Source organism: Sabethes cyaneus, chromosome 2, assembly GCF_943734655.1.
Source record: "Sabethes cyaneus chromosome 2, idSabCyanKW18_F2, whole genome shotgun sequence".
Lineage (NCBI taxonomy): Eukaryota > Metazoa > Arthropoda > Insecta > Diptera > Culicidae > Sabethes > Sabethes cyaneus.
This window is the reverse complement of record NC_071354.1, coordinates 76648590-76661416: the sequence shown is the minus strand read 5'-3', so window position 1 is coordinate 76661416 and position 12827 is coordinate 76648590. Positions and strand designations below refer to the sequence as shown.

Below are 12827 nucleotides of genomic sequence, written 5' to 3'. Positions count from 1 at the left end.
ACAACATTCTGACTATGCGTTCAAAAATTATCATCTTTCAAAAACAACAATTTCGAGAAATTTCGAAAAAAAATTATGTTGCGAATATTCCCTTTAATACGTTAGAAGAAAAAGGATATCTAGAACAAAATGTTCGATCTCAAATTTTTCCTATGAGTAATTTACATGCTTTTTTTAAATTTTGTGATATATTTGAACTGAAAAAGTATTTAGGAAGAGCGTTAGGTGAAAAACTAAAAAGAGAATTTGGACTATTTCATACCTAGCGGTCCTCCAGATAAATATTTTCCCATGAAAATCAACACTCGAGCTTCTTTTGAGTGTACTTTCATGATAAAGTAATCATTTGCTCGATCGTATCGTTTTTACGATGTTGCCCGTTAGAGGGTTAGAGTCGGTGTATATCGCGTCGACTTGAAGTCTTTGATCCATGTAGATGACGCACAGTGACCCGTTTTCAGCACTAGCTAGGAACATCACTGATTTCCGGGAAAACTGCTTGTGTAAGGGACAACGACTGGCCGAAGAAAAGCTGTGCAAACGACGGAAAATGGGGAGGAAATAATGCGTGCGCTGTTGGAGAGCGCGAAATAATATCCGTCATCCTGAACGATCCAATAATCCGGCTAAACTGAAAGCAAAAGGTCGCAAAAGAAAAAGACTGCAATGTAAAATAAAGCAATAGAGCCGCAAAACATGGCTAAGTGAAGGCTAAACCACAGACTAACAGACGCAACACTGAAGTCTCATTTCATCGTCAATGAATACGTTCATTTCAAATTTTCGCTTAAGTGAAGACTCAAACAACAATCGCTGCGCGAGAACGCCGCTCGCCTGTACTGGCGCTGTTGTCCGAAAATATACAAGTAAATTTATAGCATTGTTAAATTTATAGCAACCAACTCTGGGGCAGCGCGAAGACTGCACCAGGTGATGTTAGTGTTTTTTCCAAGTTTTAGGGGTGTCATTGAAACGATGTTTCGTTAGAAAATTTGTTCGAAGTGTTACGTCTGTTAGTCAGTGGCTAAACTAAAAGAAACCTAAAGAAACTGACTAAAGAAAAGACACTGGAGCTCAGTCACTCACGGCCTCCTGTCATCATTAAACCTGATTTGCTCAACGATGATTGTTGTGCGTGACTCTGTTCAAAGTTGCTAGGAAAAGTTCGAACAATATTTTTTCGAGTTCAACATTTAGGCGATTTTATGAACTGTACGATACAAATTTGATTACCTGGTGTGTTCGTTAGGCAGCACGGATCGATTTCGTGATGCTACGATGATATTTGTTGCCGTTTGCTTGCAGTCAATATTTTCTCCCGCGTTGATCGACTGATACTCCGCAAGTTTTCGAGCAAAAGATTCAGAAGGTTTCATCGAGATTCATGCGCACTTGGTTTCGACGAACTGAAAATGAGTTACCTGTCAATTCTTTAGTCAGTTTCTTTATGACACACGCAAGCAGCGATACACACACAAAGGTTTATCGGCGATAGAGGTTCACGTGTTGTTCTTTCGCCTTATACTTTTGCGTCTTTGGTTCTCTTTTCGCAAGAAGATACAAGCTAAAGAAACTCGTACAGTTCATAAAATCGCCTAAATGTTGAACTCGAAAAAATATTGTTCGAACTTTTCCTAGCAACTTTGAACAGAGTCACGCACAACAATCATCGTTGAGCAAATCAGGTTTAATGATGACAGGAGGCCGTGAGTGACTGAGCTCCAGTGTCTTTTCTTTAGTCAGTTTCTTTAATACAAGCATGTCGTGATCTGCATCGGCAAATGAATGGGGAGTGAGTGAGTTTTGATCCGATTCGAACCAACTGTTCGTTTTATAACCGCTGTGATGCATTCTACCCCTTTTTGTATTTTGAAGTTTTTTGCAATATATGTGAAAAATGTGCATAGTCAATGCTGTTTTTGTGATGAATCATCGAGTATGACAGTATATCAATTAGATAGATTGTATTTATTATGAAATTTGCATACCGACTAGTGGTAAAAGCTTAGCTTTTTAAGCAATTAATAGCATGGGCCATTCTACCCCCCCGGTGCGTGCTGGACAGTCTTACCCTATATTGATCGTTCAGGTAGAACAATAAGCCGGATTTGAGCGGAAAAAGCCTCCAACTAACGTCCAACCACCATTTTCTATTTCCCCCCATTGGGCTCACAGAACCTCATAGCTCATATTATTCGCTATTGAGGATCATGTCGTTACAATACCGGCAGTAGGTGTGAGTGCGTCGGCATCGGGAACGTTGAACGACGCCCAAACGCATCCTCCCAACATCCAGAAGGGAAAGCGGCGTCGGGGTCCGGAAGGTGCGAAACGGAAGTAGGCGACTGCGGACGGAAAGGGGCCCCGAACTGAAAGTAGAAAAGTTAAAGAGGTGAGAGGTAGGAAGTAAGAAAGTGGAAGGATAAAGTGTCGACAGAAAGAGAATAAAAAGGGAGTTTGCATGAGATCTATTCCAAGTGTTTTCTTATCCGGTAGCCAAGACCGAATGCCGATACTGAGGCAGTGAAGAGGGGAGTCTTCGCATTGTTGTGTGTATCCTCTACCCGCTAGTTACAACGCATCTCAGGGAGGTAGCTGCGAGGATAGGGCTTACCATAAATTCTACCAAGATAAATGTATGGTGGCTTAGAGAGCGTGGTAGTCCTTCAAGTGTTGGAACTACGGTGTTGATAGATGGAGATACTTTTGAAGTGGTCGACGAATTTGTTTACCTTGGTACGTTAGTGACATGTGACAAAGATGTGATGAGGCGGATAGCGGCTGCCAACAGAGCCTTCTACGGACTAAGTAGTCAGCTGAGTTCCCGTAGCCTGTAACTCCGTACAACATTCGCGCTCTACAAGGCGCTAATGTTCCCGGTGCTACTTTACGGCCAAGAAGGGGGGACGTTAAAAGACAGCGACCGACGAGCTCTTGGCGTTTTGAGCGTAAGATCCTGCGATCAATTCATGGTGCAGACACATTAGACGTAGGAGTGTATCGCAGGCACATGAACATGAAACAGGCAAACATGAAATTTACTAAGTATATAAAGATGTAGACATTGTGAAGCGACTAAAACACGGCAGGCTACAATAGGTTGGCCACGTAGCAAGGCTGTCGGTTGAGAGACCAGTAAAAACGACATTTAGCAGAGAACCTAACGGAAGTCGACGACTTAATGGTAGACCCCGTACCCGTTGGATGAGCGTTGTTGGCGTGGATGCTAGAGCAGCGGGTGTTAGGGGCGACTGGAGAGCGGTAGCCGGCAGCCCAAGGCCGAGAAAGGTGGGGACGTCTCCTGAATTCAGTACGGTTTCGATAAGCGGATTGTCACCAAAAAGTAAAAGTAGGTAAGAGCATTAAACCGGTAATCGTTTTAAAGGGATGGGGTTTATTGGCGGTCAGTAGTTTTCATGTACAGTACCCCCCCGCTATCCGACACCCAATAATCCGACGACTCGATAGTCTGGATCTCGCTAATCCAGAAGATTCCGAATTAAAAAGCATTATACTTAGCTTCATTCAACCGAACACTGCCTCTAATGGGGGTCTTCATTTGGGTCAAGATGTTAGTCATTCTAACTAAATGGAAAGGGTAAATGGTGCTTATAACTGCGTTCAATTTTGCCAGGAGCTCCATTTTTCATCACTCTTCTCAAAAGATTAACGTTCTTGCGCTTATTTCTAAGCTAAATAAGAATTTAAAAGTATTTTATAGAATATAGGGTACGGGAGGGTATTCCCATCACACTACTAATTTCGGCATACATTACCTTTTTTGGCTACACTTTCCCAAATAAAAACTTTACCGCTATATAACAATACTGAAACGAATGTAGCATAGGCTTTAATGTGTTATAACTATTTTCATAAAAATGTAAGTAATTTGCTTAATTTTATTCAATAAACATCAAAACCACTGTTTTTCCACTAGCACGTAACCAGGTTGAAAAAACTAGCAGCAATCGCTTACGCGTATCCGCTCTTGATGATGGTTTAGAAAACACACCATTATGATCACGTTTACTTATTCTAGAAACTAAACAGCTGTGAATATGCTATCACAGAACAATTCCACTTCTTTTTATCACGGAAGAACACAAAAATTCCCCTCTGATATGAAAATATCAATCAATTTTCATTCACTAGCCGTTAGCAGCATTTTGTTTTTAATTCCAGCATATGGTGCGTTATTTACACTACTACCAATATATGTACTGACATATCTGGTATTTGAGCGAACTCGCGCTACTGTATATGAACGATTCAATGATTCACTAGCGCCAGCAGCAAGCTGTTGTCACTGCAAAACTAATTATCTTCAATGAGCCCGGAATGTAGGTAATAGCGAGAGGTTATCCATCGGTCTCTCCTTTCTTGTCTCTTTTGATCTGTTTTTGAAAAGCATTTAATCGCTGTGCTAGCTATTTCGGCCTGTCGGATTTAAAAAAACACAGACACCACTATAGAAAATGGACTCAATTTGGCCGCAGCGACTTCATCGTTTCTCGCGACTATAACTCAAATTCAGTAGCGTTTTATTAAGACCAAAATACACGCCGATATTCAGTAAATATTATTCTATCAACTGGTATAAAAATCTTGTCTCGAATAAATATAGTTTCAATGTAGTTCCTGAATATTGTTTAGGCTACCGCTTAATGGGCTGGAAATACCCACCCGTACCCTACTGAGTATTTCTTAGTACAACACAAATTTATTGCGTATTTGCGATTATTTTTTCGGACATTTCCGGAGTTGTTTACGTCTGGATGTAAACAACACGACATTTCAAACCCCCTCTGATGTTATTTTGACTGACGGATTATCTAGTCAAAATTCGTTAATCCGGCCATGAATTTGTCGAATTAGCGGGGTGGTGCTGGAGTATAGAATGGGATCGGGGATCGGTGATTTCGGCTTGTTGTCTCTGACTCTGTTTACACTTGCTTTGTCTCCGGTCGGTCGGGGTGGTTACTAAGCTAGTGATAGTTCAGTCGATTCCACATTGTTTGAACAAGATACGTAGTTAAGAGGAAAAAATATATGCCAAATACCATAAGTTCGGCTGTATTATTCATACCCCAAGAGAAGTAAAATGTACAATGTACATTAGTTGGTTTGTTGCACCAGCTTTTACAACAGATACAACAACGCGATTCGCGTTGACGGCATTAAACGATCTCTTGCACTCTCATAAAAATGCCCGTATGTACGTGTGGGTGAAAATCTGCCAAAATGTTTCGATCTGTTGCGCTCTTTAAGAAATTCCTATTTCGCTTCACCCCTACAGTAAACTTTTGGAGGTGGCAGCAGCTTACGTTCGTCAACGCGAATTGAGGAGTAGATCCATCTTTAGTTCACAAGCTGCTGGGATCTGGTTAACAGATATTAAATCAATCCAAAGTGCATGAGCATTACCAAACTTGTTTTGGCTGGCTGTGATTGCAAATAATCGAACTCTGGAAACAAATATATACATTGAATAGCTGATTGTTATTTTTTTATCTAGCCTTTCTGTCTGATAGTGAATCACTCACTTTCTAACGTTCAGACGAACTCACGCGAACGAAAGCCTCAAAATTTGTTAGATATGGCGACAGCCTTTAGAAAGCGGAAGTGTTTTGATGTTGTACAATTTAAGTGGCAAAAAATTACAGACGAAAGTGATTCCCATTATCTCAAACAAGCTGTATAAATGGTACACATCATGATTCGACATTGGTAGTGCATTTTCTGCAGTTTTTCGACGATGTCGGTGGTCGGCCGAAGGCTCGTTTTCATTTTGGCAAGTTTGCTTCTGCTTACTCGCGTCACAACTAGTCAAATTGCACTTTGGAGAGTGGCGGCATTCAATTCAGGACTAAGGCAGGCACCCGAGTCGGCACCAGAGCAGGCACCCGAATCAGTACCGTTACCGGAGCAGGCACCTGAACCAGCACCAGAGCTAGTACCCGAATCAGGACAGGAACCGGAACTGGTACCGGAACCAGCACCGGAACAGGTACCCGAGCAGGCACCAGAACAGGCTCCCGAATCGGAACTGGCGCCCATTCTGGAAGAGGCAACCACTACGGAACAGCCTCCTGTGGAAACGACAACGGAGGAGGATAATTCCATTGGTTCGAATGTTTGCTCCTCCGGAGGTAGCCGGGCTGTTTGTATGGATTGTAATGAAATCTCCGTGTGTCTGAACGATCGTGCGCTTCCGCCGAAGAAATGCCCCGTGGCAACGCCGTACTGTGTCGATTCTCAGCTCGGTGGTTACTGCTCCGACGAACCCGATCTCGAGCGTCCGGAATGTCACGATCAGTTCCAGTGTACCTCGCAAGGCTATTTTCCTGGTGAGCTGTTTCAGTAGAAGAAACATTACTGATTAATGTATGAATTTATTTTGACAGACCCCTTCAATTGTCACTATTTCTATATCTGCGATACGAACTTCAGGGCGTACAGACAAGACTGTATGCCAGGATATGTTTATAATGTGAAAATCAACGGTTGCCGAAGGCAGATTTTTCCCTCCGATTGTGAATCGCTAGACTGCTCCAAATCGAACGGCGTTTGGGCATACTACGGTAAGAGCAAGCAGTACTACGGCTATTGCTACCAGTCAAGCAGTGGAAGTAACGAGGTGGCGCTGTTCAAGTGCAGTGATAGTGCCGAATTCGATGGTTTCCAGTGTCAGTACAAGTGCAGATCCCAGGGAAGGTTTGCCGATTCCAACGATAGGAGTCGCTATTTTGAGTGTTATTACGTTGGTTTCAAGCTGACGGCTCGAGTAAGGACCTGCGGTTCCGGAATGGCGTTCGACGAGCGCACCAAATTTTGCGTTGTTCAATGAGGGAAAATTTTCGGCCGAAGCAGAGAAAATAGTCAGAATCGTCCAGCTAAGGCAATTTATTGAATTCCATTTCGGAGATTTTGCAAATAACTGCGCTTGGTTTGGTAGGTTACTTTTAGTGCTAGTAGTGGCCTTAATGATACTAATTTTGCGCATGCAAACTTCGAAGAATAAATATTTAGTTGTAACGCTCGTAATCGCTATGGTTTTTTGAACATCTAGTTTTTGAAAGAGCCATTTCATAAATCAACTTAATTATAATTTTGGAGTGATGATATTTGGATACTACTTACAGGTGACATTTTACATACTATTGCAAACTTGGGAGGCTTAACACTAGCTGGGTATTAACTAATTTTGTCGAGCGTGTAGTCAGTGGATCATAATACCGTTTGACCTTGTTTGCTAAATCATTGCGAAATTCCTTAAAACTGGTTGTCTGCAACTGCAAGATTATCATCAATAAAGATAATGCTTTCAGCGGCTTTTAAATATCAAAATTGTCTCGTTTAAATCCGTCTTTTAATCGTTCACATTTTAGATCAATTATGTGTCCTAATTCCGATCGCAGATTCCCAACGTTAGATCATTGAACAGTCAAGGCAATTAAACCAGTCAAAACCTGCCCTTGTTTTGAAATTCGCATAATGACAAAACGACATTAAGTAAACAAAAACCACTAACTACACCGCCCCTATTCACTAATCGAAATAATAGGAAACATTAGCGTAAACTTAAGACGATCCGGGGTGATCCTTTCCCGCTCGTCACACATAGCCACCTTCTCATGACCAGTACTTGGCCGTCGCCAGGCTGTTATTGCTATAGGCCTGCTGCATCTGGTGGTACTCTGCCGCCGGTACGGCCGACGGGCCTGTCGGAGCACAGCCACTGACCAAACTTGCACCGTAGCTTTGTCCAGGATGGGGCGGATAGGATTGACTCCAAGAGGACTCCTGCGGAGCAATACTGGCTGCCGCAGCTGCCGAGACTAATTTGCTTGCATAACTATCGCTCAGCGTTGCACCAGCAGCACCGTGGGCGGCCGTCGGGCTCAGTTTGACAGAGGATGAGTTCTCGTGAGCCGGTTTGATGTACTCTTCGTTCATCATCTTGGTGTACTCGTGGGGGATGAATTCTGAAATAATCCGATTCATTTAGTGAAATTGATTAACAACACCAATTAACCAACACTTTACCTTGACTATTCTGATGGAAACTCATTGCATTCGGCCCAAAGTTTTGTCCACCAAAGTGACTGTGCTGGAAGCCACTGGAGAAGGAAGCCGGATTTTGACTGACAAAGTCATAGTTGGCAGCAGCAGCCATCTGGTAGGATTCCTGCGTCGGCACTCCCGGGTGGTATTGACTCATCGGAAGTGAACCTAGTGAACTGAGCGGTGTAGACATCTGAGAACCGGCATGTTTCCGCAGCCGAGCACGTCGATTGCTGAACCAAACCTGAATGCGTGCCTCGGTTAGGTTGGTCGACGAGGCCAGCTCCTCCCGCGTGTAGACGTCCGGGTATTGCGTTCGCTGGAAGGCCTTCTCCAGTGCTTCCAACTGCTCGCCGGTGAAGGTCGTTCGAGATCGACGCTGTTTGCGCTTGAGGAGTATTCCCGGCTCGGACTCGGTGTCACTGGAGTCGGAGCCACGACCTGCAAAAATACAGAAAAATCATATTAGATTGTTTCAGTTAGTTATGACTCAACTAGGGGTCTTGTTTTAATTGATTTTAAAGAAGCGTGAAATTACTTAAAGATATAGACTTTGAAGGTCGATCCAATGGCAGTCAACATTTAATTTCACGCTTCATTAGCGAGCAGACTTCCGGTAATTGAAATAGTTTCATGATAGGAAGATTATTAGTGCCACTTTACTCCTCATATGACTAAACTTGCCGATAATTAATAGGATAAACATGGTAATACTGTTGATTTGACTCATTATTATTGAAAACCTCCTTACGATAGGCAACAAACTTCACAGCTTGCATACAATGTTGAAACCTAATTTGAGCCGAAGATTCCATGCAAGTTCCATGCATGGAATCTTATGTAAGCAGAAATCCAACAAGAAATCATTATCCTTTATTGCTATTGTATTTCGGAGGAGAGCGGGGAAGTCAAAGACCATTACAATCTGTGTTATGAAATTTACGAAACTTTACTTAAACAAGTTGTTTCCCTTTTGGGTAACTACTTCATTTAATCATCTTGTTGATGATCTCTGAGCTCAATAAACCATCCACAACAATTGGACTTGAACTTTCGTGGAATCCCAAAGAAAACATTGTAACAAGACAGTAAATCCGCCATCAATGCAAAACTACCCAAGTTGAACTGCAAACGAATTTGTCCAAATCTTTACGAGCCCATTATCCGGTTTGCGGTAAAGGTTGTTGATCGGGACCGGACCGGACATCCATTGAGAATCGTTAAAGTTTTCTTCAGGTTAGCATTTTGAAAGGTGTTACCATACTTTACGATTTGTTTGACATAAACGGCCTAATTCGATGGAACCGTGAAGTTGGATGGCGCGATTTCCGCGACTTTTGGTTCCCCCTACGGGACCATACGGTTAAAAACAAGGCATAGTCCGAGACTAATTTATTGTCTGTGCGAGTCAATGAAGATGAGGGACATTGTTAGTGTGTCTTGAAAAGACTTCTGTGGTAATTACAACATGGAGATTGGTGGATGCACCTAGGGCATGGTGTGTTACTATCTCTTTCTCATGTAGGAATGAAGAGAGCAACTTTCAAATGGTCCACGGTAAAGGGGAATTCCCAGTAAATTTTTTGGTTCCTGTCTAAATTAACATTTTGGTACCTATGCGTAGGATATCGAAAATGTATGAATTTGACAGCCACTTCACCCCGTAGGGATGTACAGAGACCATAGATTACAGAGGCGACAAGACACTCATAAACCGCTAAGTTTTGAATCAAAACGGAGAATTACCTTTATTTGTGATGGTAGTCTCCGTTTTGATTCAAAATTTTGGGGGTTTTTGAGTGTTTGCCGCCTCTGTAATCTGTATTCTCTGTAGGTGGATGACTCTTCTTCCATCAACCAGTATCATTTATTTGCCCAAGACGTGAATATTGTTTGAAGGATTTTATACGTAGTTGTATAAATGTGAAGCGGTTGAATAGATTATTAATCCGATTTCAATAGCTATATTAACCACTAAAGATAGCCAAAACTAGTATGTAACAGCGAACTAGCGTTGTGGAGACGAGTCCTTTTCAGCGCGTACTTGTAGCAATACAAGGAATACCGACAGGGTGATTTATGTATTTTGGACAGGCGTTACGCGTACGCTATATTGGACATTTACGGTAAAATCAAATGGAAATGTCCAAAATAGCATACGCGTAACGCCTGTCCAAAATACATAAATCACCCTACTCTTTCAAGTTGATTGAGACTGCTGATCATATGTTTCCGAATGTGAAAAAATAAAAAAAAATCAAAAACCTTTGCTGAAATCTAACGCTGATGCGATGGTGATTTCCACTACTTAGCAGTAAATAAGTGTTTTTGGCGGCGCAGTAATTTCATATGTTTAGCCCCTCGATTCAAAACAAATTAATACCTTCGGCTGCGTTACGAAATTTTTAGCGTGTTTCTTGCGTTTAGTTTGTTTCACATGTATTTAGTGAGCGCTTCTTTAGCGTGTACCATCAGTTTCAGTCTGACGTCCAAACAGTTTAGTTGATAATAAAGTCAAGTCGTTTGCCAAATTGAACGCACGTGTTTATAATATAAAGCGACGTTTAATTTTCCATTTGTATGCAATCAAAACCAAATTTAACTAAAGCCCTAAAAATGCTCAAGTCTCTGGAAAAATGATCGATAAAATAAGCAAAATTACCGATAAAATCCTGATCCTGCGTTTGGGTGTACGGAACGGGGCTTTCAATATTCTAGACCAGGCAAGTGCAACAACTCCTATAACAATTCTTCTGATGATGCCTGAAACACTAAAAGAACGATAGCAACAAACGACGTAAGTAATAATAACTAATCGGAACAATCGGCAAAGACCCAGGCGCCGAAAACGGACTAACGATTGGAAATTAGAAATATGGAACTGTCGGTCTCTAAATTTCCTCGGAAGGACCCAAAGTAGTGAAGAGCTGCAAGTTTGACATCGTAGTGTTGCAGGAGGTATGCTGGAAAGGAACGATGGTACTTTCGTAAAGGGATGGTCATACCATCTACCAGAGCTGCGGCAATGCACACGAGCTGGGCACAACTTTTATAGTGATGGGGGAGAAGCGGGTGATCGGGTGGTGGCCGATCAATCCCCGAGTGTGCAGATTAAGAATCACGGGTCGATTCTTTAATATTAGCATAATTAACGTGCACAGCCCTCACCTCGAAAGTACCAATGAAAGTCGAATTTTACGCGCAGTTGGAGCGCGATTACGACCGTTGCCCAAAATACGAGGTCAAAACCAGCATTGGGGACTATAATGCTCAGGTTGATCAGGAGGAGGAATTTAAAACGGTGATTGGACGGTTCAGCGTACACCAGCAAACGAACGAAACGGTAGTACCTTCTTTCAGCATAACCTTCATCATCGGTACACCTGGAGATCACCCAACCAAACGGGATCACAAATTGACCTCGTTCTGATAGGTGGTCGGCACTTTTCAGACATAATGAACGTCTGAACAGAACCTATCCGGGTTCTAACATTGATTCGGATCACCACCTAGTGATGGTGAAGACACGTAAAAAAGTATCTGTTGTGAACAACCTATGATACCGGCGCTCGCCACGGTATAATCTAGCGCGACTGAATCAACCGGTGTAGCCGAAAGCTACGCGTAATATATCCAAATCTCACGGCCGGAAGAGGGTGAGCTGGGTGAAGCCCCTCTTGAGGACTGTTGGAGTGCCGTGAAAACAGCCATTGACAGCGTAACGGTGAACGTTTTAGGCTGTGTGGCACCGAATCCACATAACGAATGGTTTGACGAGGATTATCAGCAGAATGCCTAGTGGACAAATTTGAAGATTGATGCACGAATAACATGCGGTACCGTCAGCATCTCCAAGTGCTTCGCCATCTCTTTTTACCGTAAAAATAAGCCTTTAGCTACATACCAGGACATTTGTTATAACGCATCTGTCACAGTCGTGACCTTTGTGTCGTCCTGGATAGCGCACTAACTTTTTGTATACACTACAACGACATTACCTTCAGAGCCAATAAATAACTTGAAGTTATTTTTAACATCGCTATGGAGTTCTGTGACTCGTACTATTTTCCATCATTGTACTACTCACTTGTAAGCAATGTTGCGAATCGAGCGAGAAGCCATCCCAAGTAACAATTTGGGTTTTATTACACTCTTACGATGACATTTAAGACCAAAATTGGTTTTGAAGACCACCATAAGAGTACAAAAAACTCACATTGTTGCTTGAGAACGTAGTCTACACTCATGTGAGTGAGTGTGAAAAGCATAGCATTCGACGCTTACGCCGCACACGTAGGCGTAAAACAAACAGCCACCGTTGCTCTGTGCAGACATTTTGCTACATACACACTCGCGCATGCGTATCCTCACATCGTCTTCCTGCATAGCTAGAGCACTTAATACAGAGACTGGCCATAGTAACTCAGTAGCTCGCGAGGACTTTTCATCATTAAACCAGCGACACACGTTTCGTATCTTCAATGAGTGTCGTTGGTTTAATGATGCGAGTTATTGAGTGACATGGCCAGTCTCTCAATTCAGTACTCTAGGCTAGGCTGCAACGAACGAGAGTGGCAACCGTAGCTGTTAACACACACTCGCAAAAACTCGTCGCAATGCATGAATTAGTACGAACGAGAGTCCGAAAGGGACGCTTATGCCGGCGCGTTCGTTAGAATGAGTACGCGTGTGTGAGAAAACTAGATCACACGAGTATGGGCTTCGCAACACTGCTTGTGAGGTCTGCTGTGTAATTTCGATCT

General features: G+C 42.6%; 2 protein-coding genes across 2 annotated transcripts in view; one reads left to right on the top strand and one right to left on the bottom strand.

Annotated features, from left to right (window-relative positions):
* The first annotated feature begins 5755 nt into the window (after positions 1 to 5755).
* On the top strand, positions 5756 to 6847 carry LOC128735603 (latent-transforming growth factor beta-binding protein 4-like). Its single transcript, XM_053830085.1, has 2 exons — positions 5756 to 6347; positions 6405 to 6847. The coding sequence occupies exons 1-2, from the start codon at positions 5756 to 5758 to the stop codon at positions 6845 to 6847; spliced, it is 1035 nt and encodes a 344-aa protein (XP_053686060.1).
* Positions 6848 to 7632: 785 nt separating this feature from the next.
* The window catches only part of LOC128735602 (protein gooseberry-neuro), a 101550-nt gene continuing 96355 nt past the window's right edge, over positions 7633 to 12827 (bottom strand). Inside the window, exons 5-6 of the mRNA XM_053830084.1 lie at positions 8047 to 8505; positions 7633 to 7985 (exon numbers count right to left, since the gene is read on the bottom strand). Coding sequence (XP_053686059.1) covers positions 7633 to 7985; positions 8047 to 8505 — 812 coding nt within the window. The remainder of the gene's footprint in view (positions 7986 to 8046; positions 8506 to 12827) is intronic.